Source organism: Lampetra planeri, chromosome 9 (genome assembly GCF_965212315.1).
Source record: "Lampetra planeri chromosome 9, kcLamPlan1.2.h2, whole genome shotgun sequence".
Lineage (NCBI taxonomy): Eukaryota > Metazoa > Chordata > Hyperoartia > Petromyzontiformes > Petromyzontidae > Lampetra > Lampetra planeri.
The window spans coordinates 2,258,054-2,279,848 of record NC_136115.1 but is presented as its reverse complement, the minus strand read 5'-3'; the positions used below and the strand labels follow the sequence as shown (position 1 = coordinate 2,279,848).

Sequence of the window (21,795 nt, the reverse complement as noted above, 5' to 3'; positions counted from 1 at the left end):
TGAAATTGAGGCCACACGCAGCCGCTGGTGGGGTGATGTGGTGGTGCAGCGGTTCGCGCACTGCACCGCCCATCCAACCCACACTGACCAGCATGGCGAAGTAGGATTAAACAGCCCCTGTAACTGACACAATAGGAGAGGAGGCCTTCATCCAGCAGTGGATTGACAAACGTCAAGTCAAGTGTTGTTGAGATGGTATGTAGCGGCATCCACCCTTTGGCGTCAAACCGTAGAGTGGCATAACCAAAAACGAGTGTTGGTAAGTCATGGGGTAGGCAGACTCGGCACATAGTAAAGAAATTGTAATTCAATTTTGATTTAAAGTTTTCGTGACTGCAGGGAATCATAATCTTGGTACTTTTGGTAAAGTCACGTAGAAGGGAAATAATAAAATAATATAAATATTAAACAATAAAAATTCTCACGACGTTTCGACTGCAACACAAGCAATCATCATCAGGTGTGAAATCCACAGCAATAATTTTTTTTTCAAATTTTCTTGCTGAGAATTTTTATTGTTTTATATTAAAATTATTTTATTATTTCCCTTCTACGTGACTTTACCGAAAGAACCAATAATATAAATTGCAAATTAGTTTGTGAATGCACTGCTAGCCTTATCACTCTGTGTCCTTCGTGGTGGTGGTTTGACCATGCTGGTCAGTGCAGATTGATTGAAGGGCCACCCAGGATCGGTGCAGATGCCATATGCCACTGACGTTTTCTGTGGCTTGGAATCGAACTCAAGAATTTCAGGTTTAGAGCATCCTCTGCTAATCGCTTTGCCAGCTGCTACACTTCCCATAAAGTCGTAATTTTGGTTACACAATAATCTAAGATAAATATTTGTATGGCATCTGCTTCATTATTTTATTCTTGTGAATTAGTTAATTGATGTCACAATTTCTCTATTGTTTTTATTTGCCACACAATGGAGGGCCTTATGCCACTGCCATTCATTCCTGGGCAGTGGATTAGGCGGTTCCTTTTAGATTCCGCATTTCTATTATAATTTTTGCCTTTTAAAATGTGACTTTTAAATTTGCCAAACGCATTTCAGTATTGTGATGCTAATGCTTGAATATAATTGTCAAAAGAAACCAAACATTTGGATATTTGCATATTGCATAGAGGCCCTCCCCTATGCTGGCACCATAGTCTGCTTTAAATTATATGTTACTCTTAATAACAGTAGCTGTTTAATCAATAGGAGTCATATGCAAAAACTGGTCCCCAGCACAGTAATGTGGAATTTACTGTGTGGTTCAATCTGTAGCATCTACAATGTACGGTCTAAATAATTCGTGGTTAGTATTCCCGTTTGTACAGTGACTGTTGCAGCTTAAAATTGACAAACACGTTTTGCAAATGTACAGTGATCTTCCGGCGTGATATTAATCCGTTCGTAAGCTACACAGCAATGTGGTGACAGACCGAAAGTCGAGCATCAACAGTCTAAAAATGACTGCATCACGGACATTATGCGATAAGGTTCATATGGGGCTCCTCCTTTAAAGCAGCACTGACCAATATGGTGAAGTATGGTTAAACAACCATGAGTGGCATCGCATGGGAAGGCCTTTAACTTAACAGTGAATTGATAAAGGGGTGTAAATTATTATCATTGTACGATTCCTAAACATGAATTTCCCCTTGATATAAAAATAAAAATATCAATCTAGTCTGGAATCCATAACGTAAAATGTATTTTGCAAGGAAAATCTGGCAATATACATTTACAAGACGACCGAAAAGATGTGGAATTAGTTTTATAATTGCACAGGCATAGAGATTACGTATTAAGTCTGCTTGTCAAAATCTTTTCCATAAGCAACCACTTACACTGTTAACTGCTAAATGTGAGTTTTTGTCTTGCCAATGTAAATAAACCTTAAGATAAAATCAAGGATTTATTTTTAATTAAATCATGCATAGTAAAATATAGATTTAATAGCGTGCATACAAATACCACTTGGGTGATATAGTATGCCATTTAAAATGCTCCCTTATTTTCTTTTGAAAGGAAAAAAAAGTAAGATGCAAACCACAGCTTTAAGGTTCAATGATTCGTTGTAGAACGTAAGCAGACGTCATTATGAGCGTAGTTTTATTACTTTGCATTGCCTCTGCATTTATATATCTCGTAACTTTAATTGCCTTCTCAGCCAGATCGCTATAAACAGAATGCATGATGATTATGCACTGCTTTTTTCTTGTGATGTAATAGTTTAACTTCTCGACTTGCCTCTGTCTTTTTCAAAACATGAATAGAAAAAAAATGGGATTTCCCAAGGCACAATATATCTTGCAAGAAAATTCAATTCAGTGCTTTATTTGTTTCCCTTCCATAAGAAATGTACATTTGTTTTGGAAACCAGTGTGACATGTTATGTCCCAGAATATATATTTTGTCTGAGCATCAGTGTACTGCAATCCAAGCAGCATATGTTGTTAGCGTTATGCCACGTTAGAGTGATGTAAAAAACGATACCTTTTTTCCCCTATGCAATCTTCACAATCAAATCGTCTCATCGCTCGCGTAAACCATCCCTTGATCGTGTTGTGAAGCAGTCACGTCTCCAACTGCCACTTGTCTGACCACATTCCTCGGATTCGCCGCCGAGAAGTTGCGGCCTCTGTTTATAAGCTGCAATGCCGTCCGTGCTGGCTTTGGTGGCACAGAAGTGTGGAGGGTTTCATTGAGAAACTCTACGGGTTAAGTTGGATGGGAGCCCCGTGGGGGTTTTTTTTTCATAGATTTGGGGGTACCTCAATGTTTATAAAATAATTTTCCTCTTCTGTTTTTCCACTAACCGTGCCCAATGTCACACAATCCATTGCGATTGACACCGGTTATGTAACTACCTTCTCGTTTGTGCGTGTTTATATACGAGTTGTGAAGTGCACATCCAGATTTAAAAGGACCAAAACTACTTAAATGTCAGTACGTAACCGGACGTAATATACAGTGACGATATGGCTTTAAAAACTAAATTAACTTTAGAAGTTCTTCTTGGTTCTTTCGGTAAAGTCACGTAGAAGGGAACTAATAAAATAATACAAATAAAACATAATAAAATACAATTCTCACGACGTTTCGGCCACAACGCAAGCAGCCGTCCTCAGGTGAAGAACAGGTCTGTCGGAAAGACAGCATCTGAATGTTAAATCGTAACGTTAGACTTTAGAAGTTATTAACTTTTGAAATTATCAGAGTGATGCAGTGTTGTGCCAACGTCATCATGTTGTTGGAACCTTTGAACCAACGTTGATCCAAAGTTCCATGTTTACTTGGGATGTTCCCATCGTCACTGAGTAGCAAGCAGATCTGGCTCGTGAATTGGGCAGGTGGGCCTTGGCCTAGCTTCCCAAGTGCTAAGCTGGCACAGACACGAAGGAGACATCACATCGATTCACTCCGCTGCTACTGACGCGGCCATCTGGCTTGGTCACCTGAATGTGAAATCGTTGTTGTTGCTCTGCATCTACATCAGCCCCTGTGAGAGAAGAAGAAGAAGCTGGCACACTGTGAGTGGGCCGTCTTGGCTTGCTTTCCTGAGCGAGTTTGCACGCTTTTTACTGGGCTGCCCTTGCAAATATGTGTCACTTCACGGGGTCTCCGCAAAAGAGACGTCTGCCATCCATGGCATCTCTCACTTGGGTTAACTTCGGAACCAAATTGTTTGTAATGAAAAAAAATGACAATAACGATAGATGTATGCTTGGAATAGCATAACATATCCCAAGCATGAGGGATAACCTTGTCTCCTGATTGCTTCCCTCAAGCCTAAGAAGGAAGGGATGAGGAATGAGATGGGTAACAGCGTGGAAGAGGCTGTAACCACGGAACCTTTCAGTTGTTGTCGCATTAGGATAAAAGTCGAGTAGTGCAGAGTCATTCCTGGGATAGGCCAGCAAGTCTATGGGTCAACTTTCCGATGGTTGTAGAAACGGAGTGTGTATACAAGTTGCTCACAGTCTGAGCATTTTTGTTTTGATTTATATCTTCCCCATTGCTGTACTTTAGTTGGTTTTATTAGTTGGCGTTTGTCGTTATGTTGACTCTGGTTATGCTTGCAAATGATACGCTATTTTGGTCTCTTGAGTTTTCACTTCGTTAAATAGTTTACACTTACAACTTGAAAGTGACAGAGTCTGGAGGCAAAGCCCTTGGTATTTTTATTCTCATTGATTATCTGGGATCAGCATTCATCATTCAACCTCTCCTGCCTTGTAAAATAACTCTTACGGTAGTTTTGCCCCACACTATACTTGTAAGAGATCAGCATTGCTAAGAGTGTTGGGAGATCAGACATGGTAAGCACATTTAATGATTTCCCAATTGTGTTTTTTTGCAGAAGATTTAAGTTCGACACTTACACTTGCGAGTTATTTTAGAGTCTGGAATTTGCTGTGATGTTTTTAAAACTTTGGCCATTGTATTCCTTGGGCTCAACAGCAACTGAGCTTACATATGAAAAATTCACAATGCTTGTCATGGGTGCAAACTTGTAGGAGACTTCCTCTTGGAGGCAACACTTTTATCTCCATATATATAAAAGGCAAAGTTGTGATTATGTGTGTCTGTTCAAAATGTTTAGCGTACTTCCCGACATGCAACAAACTTGAAATTTGCCATGTGGGTACTTTCCAGACTGTATACCATGCAAAATTATAAAAATACAAAAACTCATTTTGGAGGGGGAGCTCAATAATGCATATATTTTTTGCATGGCAAGTGAGCTGTGACGTCAAATCTGTCACGTGACCCGCGCATACGTAGTGCTTATGGCGCTGCGCTATGAACCCGGCTACCCGAGGTTCGATTCCCGCTCACGGCCACCACCGGTGACGATTATTTGAACCGGTCCTGGGCCTCCCCTAGGTCAACTCAGCCTCAAACGAGTAATTGGTGTGGTGTATAAACATTGCCACTGGGGAGACAAAGGCTGCCGGGCGTGGTGAATCCAAGTCCCGGGCAAAGTCGGGTAGTAAAACTCAGAGGTGTGGACTCGAGTCATGTGACTTGGACTCGAGTCAGACTCGAGTCATGAATTTGATGACTTGCGACTCGACTTGGACTTGCATAACAATGACTTTGTCCCACCTATGAGATGTGGACTCGAGTCATGTGACTTGGACTCGAGTCAGACTCGAGTCATGAATTTGATGACTTGCGACTCGACTTGGACTTGCATAACAATGACTTTGTCCCACCTCTGGTAAAACTAGTTAACAATAAACGCAATAACAGTTGTCCCTGGCATAAAAAGGGGTACGGCCCCTTCCACCCGATATCCGGCCAGCGTGTCCTATTCCCCCGTGGGCTTGAGTTCTTCGAGTGGACGACAACTGCCGGTCTCTTTGAGAGGACCGGCTTTTATACCCCGAGTCGGGGCTCACTCCGCCCCTAGCCGGGGTCCACCCCTCCGGTCACGAGATACCCAGGGGGGTGGGGGGGGGTTACCTTGGCCCAACTGCCACTCAACCAACAGGCTAACTTTCACGTAGCGCTTTAATAATGGAACAAGTTGGACTTTGAGACACTAATTTTTCATCTGAGCCTTCATAACATAAACCAAGGGTTGTGTGATATTTCCAGACTAGCTGCATGTACCCCAGTGGAGCAAAACATCACTCGAGGGCCCAAGTGACTCCCTTTGAGGAATGGTAATGGGCTCAATCCTTCCCTTTGCTGTGAAATGAAGGCATTGATTGTGGATTGCTGGTGTCCTTTCGAAAGTGGATTAGTGTTGCATTAGATCAGGGATGGGGAACCTTTTTTATGCCAAGGGCCATTTGGATATTTCTAACATCATTCGCGGGTAATACAACATTATCAACTTAAAAATTATCCTGTTATATTTGGTCAAACATTTAATTAACTCGCCCCTAATGTGATGGCTGGAACTGCTTCTCTTTGGTGAGGTGTGTGATGTTAGCTGGTATTGATGATGTTGCTACTCGCAACTGCTTTTCCAGGTTTGCTCCTAGATTTATTGAATTTCGAGTCCTGCCTGCAGTTGCCTTGGCAGGGCCAGACCAAATGATTTCGTTGCCTTATATGGCCCGCGGGCCGGACGTTCCCCACCCCTGCATTAGATCAAAGGCATTGACACCAACGTGATGAGGCTTACATTAAATCGCGATGGATGGAGTGTGGATTTGGCTGCTGCTGCTGCTGGTGCTGATGAAGATGGTTATGGTGTTGATGGTAAAGTCGGCGTTGGAATGTTTAGGATGTAGCCGTATTAAGGAATCTAACAGTGCACTGGGATTACTTTGACCAAAATCAACGTATTTGTGAGCCAATCAGCAGGGTGCAACATTGGTACCCATTGCGAGTTGAAATATCCAATTAATGGAAACTTGATTGCTTCTATCTAAACAGAAAAGTTACGGTGCGCATCGGCCGTGTCTGCGTCAGATTGTTGAGCTGTGACATTGGAAGGTTTTCGGGGTTCTGTGGAACTCTTTGTCTTTCCTTCGCTAGTCTGACGAGGTTAACAAATTGGGCCTTTCTGAGGCCAAGCCCTTGGGCCATGGTGTGAAGACACGGGGATGAATTAAACTCCACTTTGATTAGTGAACCACGCCAACCCAAGTTCCCCTGAGTGGCCGTGTCAGGTGTGTCCAATACGGCGTAATTGAACGATTGATAGTTTTCACATCCTTGGCCAGCTCATATTGGCCATCGAGTGTACACTTAACTGTTCGCTCGCGTTGTACATTGCAAATTGAAAAAAATATTGCCACCACCTCACTTCACTCTCGTCCTTAGAATTGTTTTATTATGTTTTATTTTTATTATTTTATTACTTCCCTTCTACGTGACTTTACCGAAAGAACCAAGAAGATGAATCCCTGCAGTCACGAAAGCTTTAAATCGAAATCTCGTCCTTAATCTAACAGATGTGTGAAAAATACAGAAGAATTGTGATGATGAAAGCATACATTGTGCAGTAAACAGATCAGTTAACTAATGCGATTTTTTGGATATAGGTGCCTTTGCAAATAAGTCTTATGATGGCCATGGCAGCCATTTTACAAATGGTCACCGATTACCATGAGTGAGCATCTGTGTATGAAATATTGGTGCTATGTTTAATAAAAATGGGTACCTTTAAAAAAAAACATTTACCGTTCTGTAAAGAATCGCAATGATCACTTAAACTCTCACGACTACTCGGGGCTCAGTGGCTTGTGGTGTTTTACTAAAAACTAAACTTTTTTTTTATTTGGCCAGATAAGGCCCACTGAGGTATATCACTCTTTTTCAGAAGCGACCTGGCCACAAAGTGGCTCATCATGTGGAAATTGCCAAATACTCTATACGCATATTTCTAAATATGGGGGGAAAAACCGGAAGGACCTGGAGAAAGATCCACGTGGCCACAGGGAGAGAGAGCATGCAAACTGCACATATACAGCAAGCGTCAGGGCCAGGATAGAACCCACGATCTCCTGTATACCAGGCGAGGTAGTTAATATCTCGCCACCGTGGTGCCCCTTTTGTACACACCGTCCATCCAGGAGGGGAGGTGGGGGGGTAGTTGGGGGAGCAGTCTGTTCACTCCCGAGGATGTTGTCAAATTCGCCTGTCTCTTCTCATTCATCGCGAAGCATCAACGCAGCACACCCTGGCCTGTGCTGAATTTAGATCGTCCGATTTTGGGTTCGCACGACAGGCAGACCTGCTGCTGCTGCCGCTGCTACTGCCGCCGCTTCCAGCTGCTTTAACCCATGCCTCGTTTCCAGTTTTAGCAAGGGTCCAGTGGCTGTTGTAGATTAGCGGTGGGGGGGCATCTTTGGATATTGAACTCCTTCCCCTTGACTGTTTTACCACACTGCTGCTATTTCAGTTCCAGATTTGAAATGTGACATACAAATTCCAAGGCAAAAGTCAAAGTTCACAACAACACCAACAATATTATTTTCCGGCGCATAATTGGTAGTATTAGGAGTAATGCTAACGATACTTGCATTTATATTGCACCGATAACATAATGAAACATCATGGAACATAGTTTAGTTTAGCTTACGTAACCCCCCCTAATGGCAGCTAATGCACATAACGGTGCCGTGGCTTTAATGACCAATTTAGCTGTAGGTTTATCGTAATGCTACAGTGCTCTATTACATTGTAACCATTATATAAAGCACTCTATTGATATTGTTTTGGCTTTGGGGGGACGTGCACAATCTGAAGCCCTGTGCTGCAAACCCGCAAAGCCCCTGTCTATGAATTCTAGATTTGAAGCTTTCGTGACTGCACGGATTCATATTCTTGGGTTTTTTCGGTAAAGTCACGTAGGTAAAAAAAAATTAAATTAGTAAAAATTAAAATAAAAATCACGACGTTTCGGAGGCAACACAAGCTTCCGTCTTCAGCACGCTTGCTGTATCAGCAATCGTGCTGTGACGGTTCCACCTGAAGACGGAAGCTTGTGTTGCCTCTGAAACGTCGTGATTTTTATTTTATTTTTCTTTAACTTTTATTAATTAAAAAAAAAATTTACCTACGTGACTTTACCGAAAAATCCCAAGAATATGAACCCCTGTCTATGTATTATGTATGTTGTACGTATGTTGAACTTCTTTCGCACCGTACGTAGCCAACCGTGCTCATCGCCGTGCTAACCCTGGCCCTGCCTGTGCCGCGCCGCCACCGTTGCCCGCAGCTGCTGGGCGTGCTGCTGCTGTGCCTGGGCGCCTACGCGGAGGTGGAGAGGCAGCGCTCGCGAACCATGAGCGGCATGTTCCTGGCGCCAGCCATCCTCCTGCTGCTGGCGGGATCCGTGCTCTTCATCGTCTCCTTCCTCGGCTTGCTCGGGGCACTCCGGGACAACTTGACGTTGCTCAAGATCGTGAGGCCTCTCCTCCTCCTCCTTCTCCGTTGCCAGCGATCTGCTTCCTCTGTTCCGCAATCGTGGCCCCAACACCCACCCCCTGTCCCCCTCCATCCCTTCCCTCCGAGCCCCAGATCCACGTGCCACAGGTTTCGCTCGCCCCTCGCTGCCCCTTGGGACGTGGCCTGGATTTTTGTAGGTCAGGGAGTCTATACGATTGGATGATGTTGTGCACATCCAGCTGTGTAAGTCTATTTTTAAAGGCACTGTTAATAACGAAGGTAGGATTTGTATCTCTCCATTATTTGTGCAGCCATGATGTAATGGTTAGCACACTGGACTTGCAATCCGGAGCTTGTTGGCTCGGCAGTTTAAACAATGGGTCAAGTTATTGAAATACCCCAGCCCTCTGTCCACACGGCAGAATACATGGGCACAGCACAGGCGATCGGCAGGATGCGTGTGGTGGGGTAAAGTGTGGGTACTTCCATATCTTGCAACACGTCTGGCCAGCATGAAAGAGTAGGCCAGATACCCTCTAGAGAGGCTGTCCAGAGCTCTCTCTAGTAGAGGCCCTTCTGGAATTACAGGCATGAGCAGGCAATTGAAGGGCTGCACATTTAAATGTTTAACTTTTTCCATGTAAAAAAATAAATAACAATTGTATTCTGTTCACTCGGTAACAATAGTATATACATTTTATATCCAAGGCAACACATTCCTCAGCAGCGTCTCATTGTTTGGAACCAGAATTCTTCTGCTATGTTGCTGCTCCACGCAGTGTGAAGGGATGGATGTGGATTGTGGGTAAATTGTGAATGGTGTTTGTTTAGCAAGAGCAGTGGGGTTCGAAAGGTCGACATTCTGAGGTCCCAAAGGAGTACATTCTGCTTGCTGTTTTCTCACACAAATATGTTTAAGGTGTGTGTGTGTGTGGATGTTTGTGTGTGTGTGGGTGGATATGTGTGTGTGGATGTCTGTGTGTGTGTGGGTGGATGTCTGTGTGTGTGTGGGTGGATGTCTGTGTGTGTGTGTGGATGTCTGTGTGTGTGTGGGTGGATGTCTGTGTGTGTGGGTGGATGTCTGTGTGTGTGTGGGTGGATGTCTGTGTGTGTGTGGGTGGATGTCTGTGTGTGTGTGTGTGGATGTCTGTGTGTGTGTGGGTGGATGTCTGTGTGTGTGTGGGTGGATGTCTGTGTGTGTGTGGGTGGATGTCTGTGTGTGTGTGGGTGGATGTCTGTGTGTGTGTGGGTGGATGTCTGTGTGTGTGTGTGTGGGTGGATGTCTGTGTGTGTGTGTGTGGGTGGATGTCTGTGTGTGTGTGTGGGTGGATGTCTGTGTGTGTGTGTGGGTGGATGTCTGTGTGTGGGCGGGGTGGAGGCGGGTGGTGCAATGCGCCAACAACTCCGGCGACCCGAGTTTGATTTCCGCTCACGGCTAACATAGGTGACGATCATGTGAATCGGTCCTGGGCCTCCCTCTAGGTCGACTCGGCCCCAAGTGAGTACCTGGTGCGATGTGTAAACATCGCCACTGGGGAGACAAAGGTCGCCGGGCACGGTACTGGCCACCCACCCCCTCGTGTGCCGTGCCAGCCTTCATAGGTGCTCGCGAACAGCACTTGACCCAATGATCTGTTAAGGCTATACGGAAGATCTTTTGTCTTTGTGTGGGAGGCGGGGTGGAGGTGGTGTGGCGCAATGGCATGGCACTGCTCTCTGAACCTGAACACCTGGTTGTAATTCATGGCCATGGGTGACGTGAGTGAAAAGTTGTAGCTTAACCTCTCCGGAGCCTCCCCTACGTGGAATCAGCCTCATGAGTTACCTGCTGCATATTGCAAATATCAGAGCCCGTTGTGGTGCTGGCTACTCCGCTCCTTCTTACATATCGTCAGGTGCTCACTAACTGAACTTGCCCAATATGTCTGTACGGCTACACGGGGTATCTTTGCCTAGGTTTTATAAGCATATATGTGAATGCATGTGTAAGTGCCTCCATGTGCCATTGTTCATCTCACACACGCCTCCGCAATGCGTTTTCAAGGCTACCTTTGCACCAAAAAACATTTGAAAACTCTATTATGTTTCATTGCAATAATGTGCTGGGATTTTTGTTCTGCTGTTGGTAATTTTCCCCATCATCCCTCCATGTCTGTTGAAGCTCGCGACACTCCCCGGGGTTTATTGCTGAGCTCCAGTGAGGCATCCCAGCGAAATCCTGTCTCACCGCTTTACATGGCATTAACAATTTCAAGTGCCGATGCTCGATTTGAACTCTGGCCTCCCGAGTGTTTCTATTCCGTCTCATTTTCCCCGGTAACCCTGGTAGCAACTGCACCCACCCACACACGCACGGGGGGCCCATCATTGAACTCAATGAACACGTTCTATAGCCTTGATCTCCTGCTTTACATGGCATTAACGGTGTCAAATGTTGAATGCTTGATTTGAACTCTGACCGATAACTTATTTTTTTTGTCCATTTTCATTTCCCATTCTCCCTGCTCCCCGCCCCCACACCCACTCCTCTTCTGTTATTGACAGTTCCTGGTTACCATGATACTGGGCCTCATCATTGAGCTCATTGGTGGGATTGTGGCTTTGGTCTTCCGCAACTCGGTACGTGCGCGAGCCGCGGCTATAATCAGATGCCCCCGTGGGGTCGAGTCGTTTGTTCCCCGCAATGTATTGTGCTTATTAAGCGCGGAAGCCCTGTTTTCGTGGTCGCAGGCGTGAGAGAACCTGAGACGTGGGGGCGGTTACGTCGGCCGCAGATGAGCTCTGGCCGAAGCGGTGCCGTGAGATCCTTTGAGGTCACGGAAAACTTTAATGGCGCGAACTGCAGATGCGGCCACGGGTCAAGTGTCTCTTTCGAAGCAATGCTGCGGCGCCGCTTATGCGCTCCCAACCAAACGCCCAGTGGCCTGGATTTGAAATGGAAAATCTTTATTTCACTGACAGAGGTGGGTCAAGGCCCAAAAGATAATCCTGGAACCGCCATTAGTGGCTAGCTGGCCTTGGGGGGGGGGGGGGTGGGGGTGGGGAGGTTGGGGTAATGCAGCCTTAAAGGAATTAGACGACAAGTTATGGCTGAATATTAAAGAATGTGTGCAATTAGCAGAGTAATCTTGCTCTCTCGCAAAGCAAAGCCCGTGCTTTTAATCTGCCGTCTGTAGCGACGTGTTTCACATTCAAGTGAGCGCTGAATGCTAATAGAAAGCAAACAAATCCCTATATTTACCGAGTTAGTCTCAATGACTCTCAAGACTCTTTTTCATGAGGTTCCTGCAGTTCGTGGGGAGGAAACCCATGATGCATACGAAAGGGGATTTGCGTTCAAATCTCGACAGTGATGGATTTAAGAGTCAATTGCTCAACTGCCATCTCCTGACCACCGTGCAGCCTTGACCACGTTTGTCAACTGTACTTTTCCCATGCGTTCTATTAGCGACAGTGTTTCTGAGCGGACCATTGCCGTCTGGCTGTTTCACGCGCTAAGCCATAAAAGGCAGATGAATCGGCGAGTTAAAAATACAAGCGGTGTTCTAAATTAGCAGTGCAGCCCACACGTCTTACGAAAATCCATTTCGCTACTACACGAGACACCACCGACTGATGAATCCTCGCCTGTAACATGTTTTTAAAAAAATCTGTACATCATTTGTAGGACGAGGGAAGATTTGCCCACCCTTTTTTGCCCCGCACAAATTAGCGATGTAAATAGATTAAATGGGGCTCAAGTAGCCATGCTGTAGTGAGGATTTGGGAATGGACACCTCCACACATTGTTTCCCGTGGTGGATAACGTCTCAAAGTGTAGAAATCCTCAACATTATCAGCCATGATCAATTCACTGCTGGATGAAGGTCTTCCTACCTGCCGGCACCATCGCTCTTGGTCTTGAGATGCAGCAATCCATCTTGCACCCGTGTATAAATTGATTTCATTGCTCCGTCTCTCCAGGGGACGTCCTTTCAGGTGTGGCCTCTCCTTTGGCTTCCACTCTATTGTTAGTCTCGACCACCGGCCCTCAAACCTTCGAGCGATGTGTCCTGCCAAAGCATACGTTAAAATTCATAGGTTCGCTCGCAACACTGAGTAGAAAGTGTCTCGGTGAAACCTTTCTTATAATTGTCCAATTGATTTGCCTCTGGGCCACCACTTGCCCTGATCATTACATTTTATTTACTGACCATGTAGTTCAGCTAGAACCAGCTGTAATTGACAAAGCAACGTCATTTACATAACGTGTAGTGTGGAGTGCTTTTGGGAAACTACACCTAAAAATAAAAAGCAAACATACCAATGTGCCTAAGAAGAAATGTTTTATTAATCGGTGTATATTATCTTATTATCTCCGACTGCATCAGGATCAGAAACGTGGATATTGATAAAGAAAATGGAGCAGATGCTGAAATGTGGGCAAAAAAGCATGGCGAGGGGTTTATTCTTGGTGAATGGCGAGGTGGCAGTATAGAAAGTGGGTTGTTCATTGTTTATTCCATCTGAGATGCTAGATAATCATTAGCGGAAATTGCCAAACATTTGGTGTAAGCAAGGCCATCCTGAAAACAACTCTTGAGAGGTTTTCCTGAATAAACAGAAGCCATCATTATTAATTTTAAATGAATCTTCCACATTTTTACGGACAATGTGAATCGTACCTTTTACGTGGTAAGCACTGCGTAACGCGATCGTTGCCATCTGCTGCAGCTTGTGAAACACCGGGGCTCGCTCTACCATGAGCGTGGTAGGCGGTGGGGGTCTAGTTGCTCGAGTTAAAGTGCCTCTGTGGCGTGCGCGTGACCACGCAGCTGCGCGCCTGCACGTGCGTTCAATGGAGCTTCCGCCGCAATCAAACAAAAACCCATCGAGGGCGGGCGGACCCCCCTGTGAAAAATAGTCGACTCTGTTAAACAAAAAAAAAACCTCTTCTCTGCTGTCGAACTGAGGAGCACCGCGGCCGTGCCGAGTCAGTCCGGCGCAGTTCAGGAGGCACCAGTTTAAATGTATTTTTTTTATTTTACTAGGTAAGCCCCACTGAGCTACATATCTCCATTTTCAGACGCGACCTGGGCATAACAGATTATGGCTTAACGAAGTGGCTGCTCGCGTGGAAATTTCTAGCAGTCAAATACTCTAAATGCACGTTGATTCTAACTCTGGAGGGAAAGACCGGAGGACCAGGAGAAAAATATACACGCCACCACGGGGAAAGAGCTATGCAAACTCCAAATATAGAGGTGTCAGGGTCGTGATTCAACCCACGACTTCCTGTATACCAGGCGAGGTAGTCAATGTCTCGGATGCAAGAGCTGGGCCGTGCCATTGAAATCACGTGCAAATGAAAATAAAGGTTTTTTCTGGGGTTAAATCGCGTCAATATAAATGTGTCGTTAACCCACCATCCGATGCAGCCAATTAGTAAGGTTTGTCACGTAAACACAACGTACCAATTAGTTACCACTAACCCCCAAAAAACGTACCTTTATTAAGATTCATATTTGTCGCGAAAGCCTCTACGTGTTAAACATGCAAATGAACGTTTGACATCGGCATCAAATGTCCAAGTGCTCCGACTGCCGCAACGCGTGACGAAAATGATTAACCCTGCCCCTGGCCCCTGGCCCCTGGCATGGCCCTGAGCCAGATTGAGACGTCTCACAAGAGGCATTGCGTATCACTGTTTTTTTACATCTCGCTCGACTCAGCAAATGGTAGAGTGAAAAAAATCACCCATGCCATGAGTGCCATGCAATGTATGTATATGTATGGTGAACTTCTTTCACACAGTACGTGGCCAACCGCATGAATAGGAGGGGCGGGAAATGTCACAGCTCAGGTGTGCCAGTGTCAAGGGATGTTTAACGAGGTATCGAAGGAGGGCTAAATTGATGACTTTGCCCACTTCCATTTACCTTTTCGGCTGTTTTTTGTGCGTTTTTCCATTATAGTTAAACCGTGGACAGAGCCAGTGGGAGTGTCAACTCGAGGATTTAAAATTGGGAGCCCTTCGATGCATGTTAATTCAAATGAAAAAAAAAAACTTCTAAATCGACTGTGTCCACGTTAAAATAGCTTTTCCAAATTTTCCATGGAAGTTGGGCTGCTTCTGTCGTGGTAATCCGCCTGCTGGGATATCTTGGCCTTGAGTGGGGGGAGGTGCATAAATAACCGAACGCGAGCAAATGCTGCCACGCGCGGGCCTAATCATTTGCATAATGAGACGGGCTCGTGGTTCGGATTTAGCATATTTCACGTGCATCTGCTTGCTTCCCCGGTCGCCTGTTTGCGCACGCGGGCGTTACAAATGATTGCGCGCCGCACAGAGAGATATGCAAATACGTGGTTATTATTATTGCTCTTTTTGATTTTCATTAGACTTTGCGAGACGTTACGCTTCGTTGTTTCTCATTCTTCTACAGTCCACTTTGTTTACTCAACTCATGGTTGTTGTTGTCGTCGTTTTTAAAATGGCGCCGGGTCCCTTGGCCCGTCTCTCCCCCCCCCCACTACCCCCAGGTCCCATCCTCTTGGCAATAAAATAATCGTCGATTCATATTCATCCTTACGCTCACCAAGTCGTGCAAAGCAACTTTATTTACGATTAATGCCGATTTACATGTAAATGGATGTTCACATGTTACATCTAAGCTCATGAAGTGGGAGAAAAAAAACAGCATTCGAACAAGACCTAAAGATCTCTCATGCTCACATGTCCTTTGCATTGCACTTTCATGCCGTTGGATTGCACCACTCTCCGATCTTACATTAACATGCTAATCTCTCACATCAACATAGCCACTTCCGTGCCCTCGTCGAGGAGGCCGCTCTCCTATCTTACAGTTACATGCTCATTTCTCACGTTAACATCACTCACCCCGGCCACTTATTTATGACCCTTGGGCTACACCCATTTCAAACCTTTTAAAACAGTCTGCCTCAGCAGCAGATCATGCTTTCCCACCTGATGACGGACGTTTGTGTTGTGCCAGAAACGTCGTGATTAATTTTATTTTATACCCACGTGACTTTAGCGAAAGAACCAAAGAGTATGGATTCCTGCAGTCACGAAAGCTTCAAATCAAGATTAAGACCTAAAGAGTTATAATACGAATGAGAAAAATACATTATTTAGAACGTAGTCTGCTTTGGTGACCAATATCAATGATAGGTTTTTTTCTGTTAGATCGCGTAAATATAAATGTGCTGTTGAACCCGCCACCACCTGACACAGCCAATTAGTGAGGTTTGTCACGTGAACAAAACATGCTAATCCGTTACTAGTTCAGCACACCGGTGTGTTGGATAGGAAACCCACAGCATTTACTTTTCTAGTACGACGTTTTGCCGGTAATTACAATATTATTTATTCTTGAATCAGTGCTTGCGACTGTCAACAATGGCACGGAGTGGGGATGCTGTATTGGTAAATGGCTGCCATCCACTGTGGCATGAACATCTTTTCTGGCTGCGATCGACCTGTGACTGTGCAAAGACTTCCTTTGACTGTCAAGATCAAGATGCCATCGTGGCCAATGTCCGTAGATGCCTCCGCACTCCGTCAACGCTCCACATACCCCAAGTTCTTCCCCACATCTGATCGTCGGTCTTTTCCCCAGGTCGCCAGACTCGTGGGGACTATTCCGATGTCTGTCTCGGCAACCCAAGGCCCTACTGCACAAATGTCCCACCGAAGCCGCGCAACTCGTTTGCCTAATTCAATCACTCGTTGACTTTAAAACCACACCTCCGATTAGCACGGGTGGTTACGTACGATGCGAAAGAAGTTCAACATACGTACAAACTATGTTTAATAAAATCCCTGCCAATGTTTTTTTGCTGCAGAGTTCACCTCTGTGACCTTCACTGCCTGGGCATTGCCATTAGCTGCACAATTACAGTGGTCAAAGCGATCTTGAAATCGTTTCAGACAAACTCAAGGCTGAGGAGAGAGCCAACTTACTATGCCACATATCTATAGTTCGCTGTATTTGTTGGCTTCATTAATACCGCTGTTAATTGAATGCTGCACAATAAGTAATTGTTTGCTGCATAATAATGACTGTTAAGCTTGTTGCCGTAGAATTCATTGAGCAGGGCAACCCATTTACAAGGCTCTCCGATTCAACTTTGGTTCCCATTGTTTAAATAATTTAGCAGACTGCATTATTAATGCAATTTTATTATTTAGGTAAAAAAATAAAATCATTAATTTTACATATCTCACAGCCCTGTATGAAAATTAATTAAAACTTAATGGGATAATGCTATTGAATTAGGCTGAGCAGTGTAAGGCCACCAATCTCCGTACACGGCAGTTGGTATTGTTGTGTGCAAAGGGGATTGCTGACGTGACCTTACATCTGCTCGCCTATTAACCACCACCTGCTCATTCCACATGTTCACCTTCGCCAGAGGGGCCCAGCCCTTCGTTGGAGACACGGTCTAAAAACGAAATGGCTTCGTGTCATGCAGATAACTACGCAGAGCTGTGTGCCCTCGGCTGTGTGCCCACAAGTTTGAAATTCAGTTTGACTGTAACTAAAAAAAATCTCATTACCAAACCTTCCAACTCATCTCCGACAACCCGGAATATGCGGCTTTGGGGACATATCTACGAGACGAGAACTACTTTTCTTTTATCGAATTCCATCGTAATCATCTGCCCTCTTCCTTTGGCGCATTGATGATGATGAGGCCAAACAAAATGTCTGCCACAGATCTTTTTCTTTAATCAGGACTGTTGCTCTTTTACATTTCAATACAGCCTCTTCTATGTAATGCCTTACCCCAGTGTCTATCCACGAGGCTTTCTGCCTTTGCCTGCTTCCCCTTTCCCTCCATTTGTGTGCACAATTTTGCCTAATATGAGGTCACGTCCGGGCTCATTCCCGGGCATGAGCTTGAACCCCTGCAGTCGTCCTTCTTTAGCATTGTCTCAAGGACGTATTCACTTCTTCCTGTGTCACATTGGTGAGCACGCGAGACTCCTGGACTTTGCTATATTTTCCGCGTAACAGAAGTCTGCGTCGCTGCTTGTACCATGTGCTGTAGCAGGCGAGAGCCCGGTGAGACTGGAAATATCTTCTGCAGGGGACACTTGGGATGCTGAGAATTTGGAAGGAAATGCATTTTTCATTATGAACGCAAATACAAATTGTGCAGCTTCCTCTGTAATTAAGATTTATTTATAGTAATAAAATATGTCAACATAACAATTGGGTACATCAGTGATATACTTGTCGCCAAGTAATCATTCAGGGGGTGTGGGGTTCTCTAAATGTGAGTGACATCTCCAGGACAGGACAAATCGTTTAAGCATGGTTGACATTCCTCCACGTATGTTAATGAATGGAGCAGAAAGTCCGTGACTCTTTATGCAAGCGGCGTTTGAGCGCTATTTGCACATCATACGCTTCCACTGCCTGCTCGCTTCGGTATTGCGTGGACGTTTCTCTGCCCCGATCTCGGCATCCTCGTGCCTCCGTGCGTTTCCCCGCAATAATAATTGAAAGCGCCGAGAATTTCACCCGCGCTGGCTTCACGGTTACCCGCACACCATCTTATTTAAAAAAATGGAGAGTCCGGGAGCTTGCCGGTGTGAGCATATAACGTTGGCCTGTAATCGCGCAATATTTCTCCTTTTTATTGTTGTGCGCAGACCCAAGGCTTTATTAACGACAACATCCGAAAGGGGATAGAGAATTACTACGACGACCTGGATTTCAAGAACATCATGGATTCCGTTCAGCACAAGGTGCCGTTTCGACAACAGAAGTCCTTCTCTCGCAAACGGATCGTTCCGTCTAAAAGTTTAAGACGGAGCATAATGGTCAATGATTATCTCAAAGACTTTAAAATATTTGAAATGGTCTGCCACTAAGTGCTGTGCAGAACGTGAATCTCTTTGGGGCCATTATTTTATGCGGCTGGCTGTACGGCGAGCAATTTAATGGTTTAGACGGCACAGGATGGCCATGTGCAAGAGTGCTCGGGTTCGTCCGCTGAACTTTTAAGCCGAGATTTTGGTACGTAATAACAATGTGAAGAATAGTTGCAGGTTGTTGAACTTCTTTCCTGTACCGTACTAATGGGAGGTACTAATATATCAATGTCGTGGTTTTTGAAACTGGCTGCTTGATAATGTTTTTTTTTTCCCTGTGAGAGATTCCATTGCCATTGATCAACATGAGTCAATGATTGGTAACATTTGGAAAACTGTTTGCTGTCTGTGAACAGACAGCATGCCCTTGACTCTTTGCTGTTATGTGGTGCTCAGCGAGAGCTGTGGCATAGTGATTAGCACACTGCACCATGAACGTGGTGACCTAAGTTCGATTCCCAGCCTTGGCTAACGTCAGCGGCAAGTGATATCTGAACCGGTCCTGTGCTGACCAGTGTGGTGATGTGTGCTTGCATAACTCCCACAACCAACAAGGTCTGGTAAAACATTCATGCAACAGTGGATTGACAAAGCGCTGTAAATGTATCATTCCCCCCAAAGCTCCCAGGCAATGTATTTCATAAAATATGAAAATGTACAACCCTTGATCGATCCACTGTTGGATGAAGGCCTCACCACGCCGTGTCAGTCACTAGAGTCCTTTGACCAGACTTCGCCACAGCTGTTCAGACCAAATTATGCATCTGCTACAAAGCCATCGCATGTTAATGGGTCATGGTAATGATGGCCATTGAAGTTGATGAGAGGACCAAAGAAAGAAACCTTCAAAGCTTTGATCTTGCGACGATGCAATACACGCGTAACGTCGCTTCGCTCTTAAAAGTTCAATTGAAACATTCAAAGCCCGCGTTGCACGAGCGCCCGTCACACCGGGGCCTCGCGCGTCGCACGGTGGCCCTCGCGCGTCACACCGGGCTGTCACACGTGGCACCGGGCCGTCACGCATCACACCGGGCCATCACGCATCACACCGGGCCGTCACACGTGGCACCGGGCCGTCATGCATCACACCGGGCCGTCACACGTGGCACTGGGCCGTCACGCATCACACCGGGCCGTCACACGTGGCACCGGGCCATCACGCATCACACCGGGCCGTCACACGTGGCACTGGGCCGTCATGCATCACACCGGGCCGTCACACGTGGCACCGGGCCGTCATGCATCACACCGGGCCGTCACACGTGGCACCGGGCCGTCATGCATCACACCGGGCCGTCACACGTGGCACCGGGCCGTCACGCATCACACCGGGCCGTCACACGTGGCACCGGGCCGTCACGCATCACACCGGGCCGTCACACGTGGCACCGGGCCATCACGCATCACACCGGGCCGTCACACGTGGTACTGGGCCGTCATGCATCACACCGGGCCGTCACACGTGGCACCGGGCCGTCATGCATCACACCGGGCCGTCACACGTGGCACCGGGCCGTCACGCATCACACCGGGCCGTCACACGTGGCACCGGGCCATCACGCATCACACCGGGCCGTCACACGTGGCACTGGGCCGTCATGCATCACACCGGGCCGTCACACGTGGCACCGGGCCGTCACGCATCACACCGGGCCGTCACACACTGCGCCCGTGCAGATTGCAGCTACCTCTCCACGAGCGAGGGCTGCCGCACGCGGCCCTTCGTGACCACTTGTCCGCTGCCTTTGTTTGTCTCGTTATTCAAGAGTAGTGGCGCAGCAGGTTCTCGTTAGTGCCCTCTGCTCCGGTGCTGTGGGGAAGGTGCAATGGCTGTTAACAGCTGCCACTGCGAGTCCAGTGCAATGTGGCCGGGTGCCAGCGAGAACGGGTTGAGTCACCTGTTCAGCTGCGGAGAGAGTGCTGTGCGAGTTGCCCAATGCGATGCGCGCTTTCTCGGCGCCCCCTGAGACGAGGAATGACACCGTCCGCAGTGATCTCCTGCTCGAGTGGCCTTTGAAGCAGTGCTCTTCTCCTCTTCGTAATACTGGGTGTTAGCATTTCCACATTGATATGTCAAGAGTAAGTCTAACCATCCGTCAAGCACTGTTGACTTCCCTGCAGGAGTCGTATTAATTGTATCGACACCCAGAGGGGGATGATGGGCAGAATCAATCCACAACCAGGATTTGAACTTGTAACCTTCCGATTGCAAGCCGCTCACTCTCCTGCTGTGCCACACGTCCAGAGTGCAGAGATGAAGTGTATGCATTGAAAATGGAAAGTGATGTTTGTGTGTGTGTGTAAATGTACAGTATGTCCAATCTTGGGAGGGAGAAGTGGAGTGGTGTAACCATGGTTAGCTATGCTGTGCCATTCTGGGAAAAATGTTTACCCATACTTCACCGCGCTGGTCAATACAGGTTGGTGAACGGGGCGGGGGCAAAGGACCAGTTCAGATATCACTCGCCACTAATGCCGGACGTGGTCTGGAATCGATCTCCAGCACCTTGCATGAATCACTGGACAGTCGCTCCATCCCCACGTTTTATATGGAGCAGAAAATACATTTCACTGCATGTAACTGAAATATGAGCAGTTAAAAAAAAAAAACATATATAGTGGCATGTTGAAGTTTAGTAAAACAAATATATATATATATAACTAGACTGTGCTGTAAGCTTTGAGATATCAAGTGGAGCATTCTCGAACCGCGATTGTGAAAAGTGCTCATCGCTGCTAATTCCCTCAATCGCCGCAGTTCCAGTGCTGCGGCGGGCAGGACTACACCGACTGGAGGGTGAATGTCTATCACTCGTGCTCCTCGCCGGGCCCGGCCTCCTGCGGGGTGCCGTACACCTGCTGCGATGTGCTGGAGGTGCGGCGACCGGCGTGGTCGCGGTTGCACACGGAGAGAGAGCGCCGCCGCTGACGACGATAACGACGCCTATGACGACGCTGACGACGCTGACGACGCTGACGACGCTGACGACGCTGACGACGCTGACGACGCTGACGACGCTGACGACTTTGACGATGCTGACGATGCCTACGACGA

General features: G+C 46.4%; 1 protein-coding gene across 1 annotated transcript in view; it reads left to right on the top strand.

Moving 5' to 3' along the window:
- The window catches only part of LOC144720558 (tetraspanin-15-like), a 35,929-nt gene that overhangs the window by 5,560 nt on the left and 8,574 nt on the right, over positions 1 to 21,795 (top strand). The window contains exons 2-5 of the mRNA XM_078597357.1: positions 8,682 to 8,867; positions 11,396 to 11,470; positions 18,516 to 18,611; positions 21,499 to 21,615. Of these exons, the coding sequence (XP_078453483.1) occupies positions 8,682 to 8,867; positions 11,396 to 11,470; positions 18,516 to 18,611; positions 21,499 to 21,615 (474 nt within the window). The remainder of the gene's footprint in view (positions 1 to 8,681; positions 8,868 to 11,395; positions 11,471 to 18,515; positions 18,612 to 21,498; positions 21,616 to 21,795) is intronic.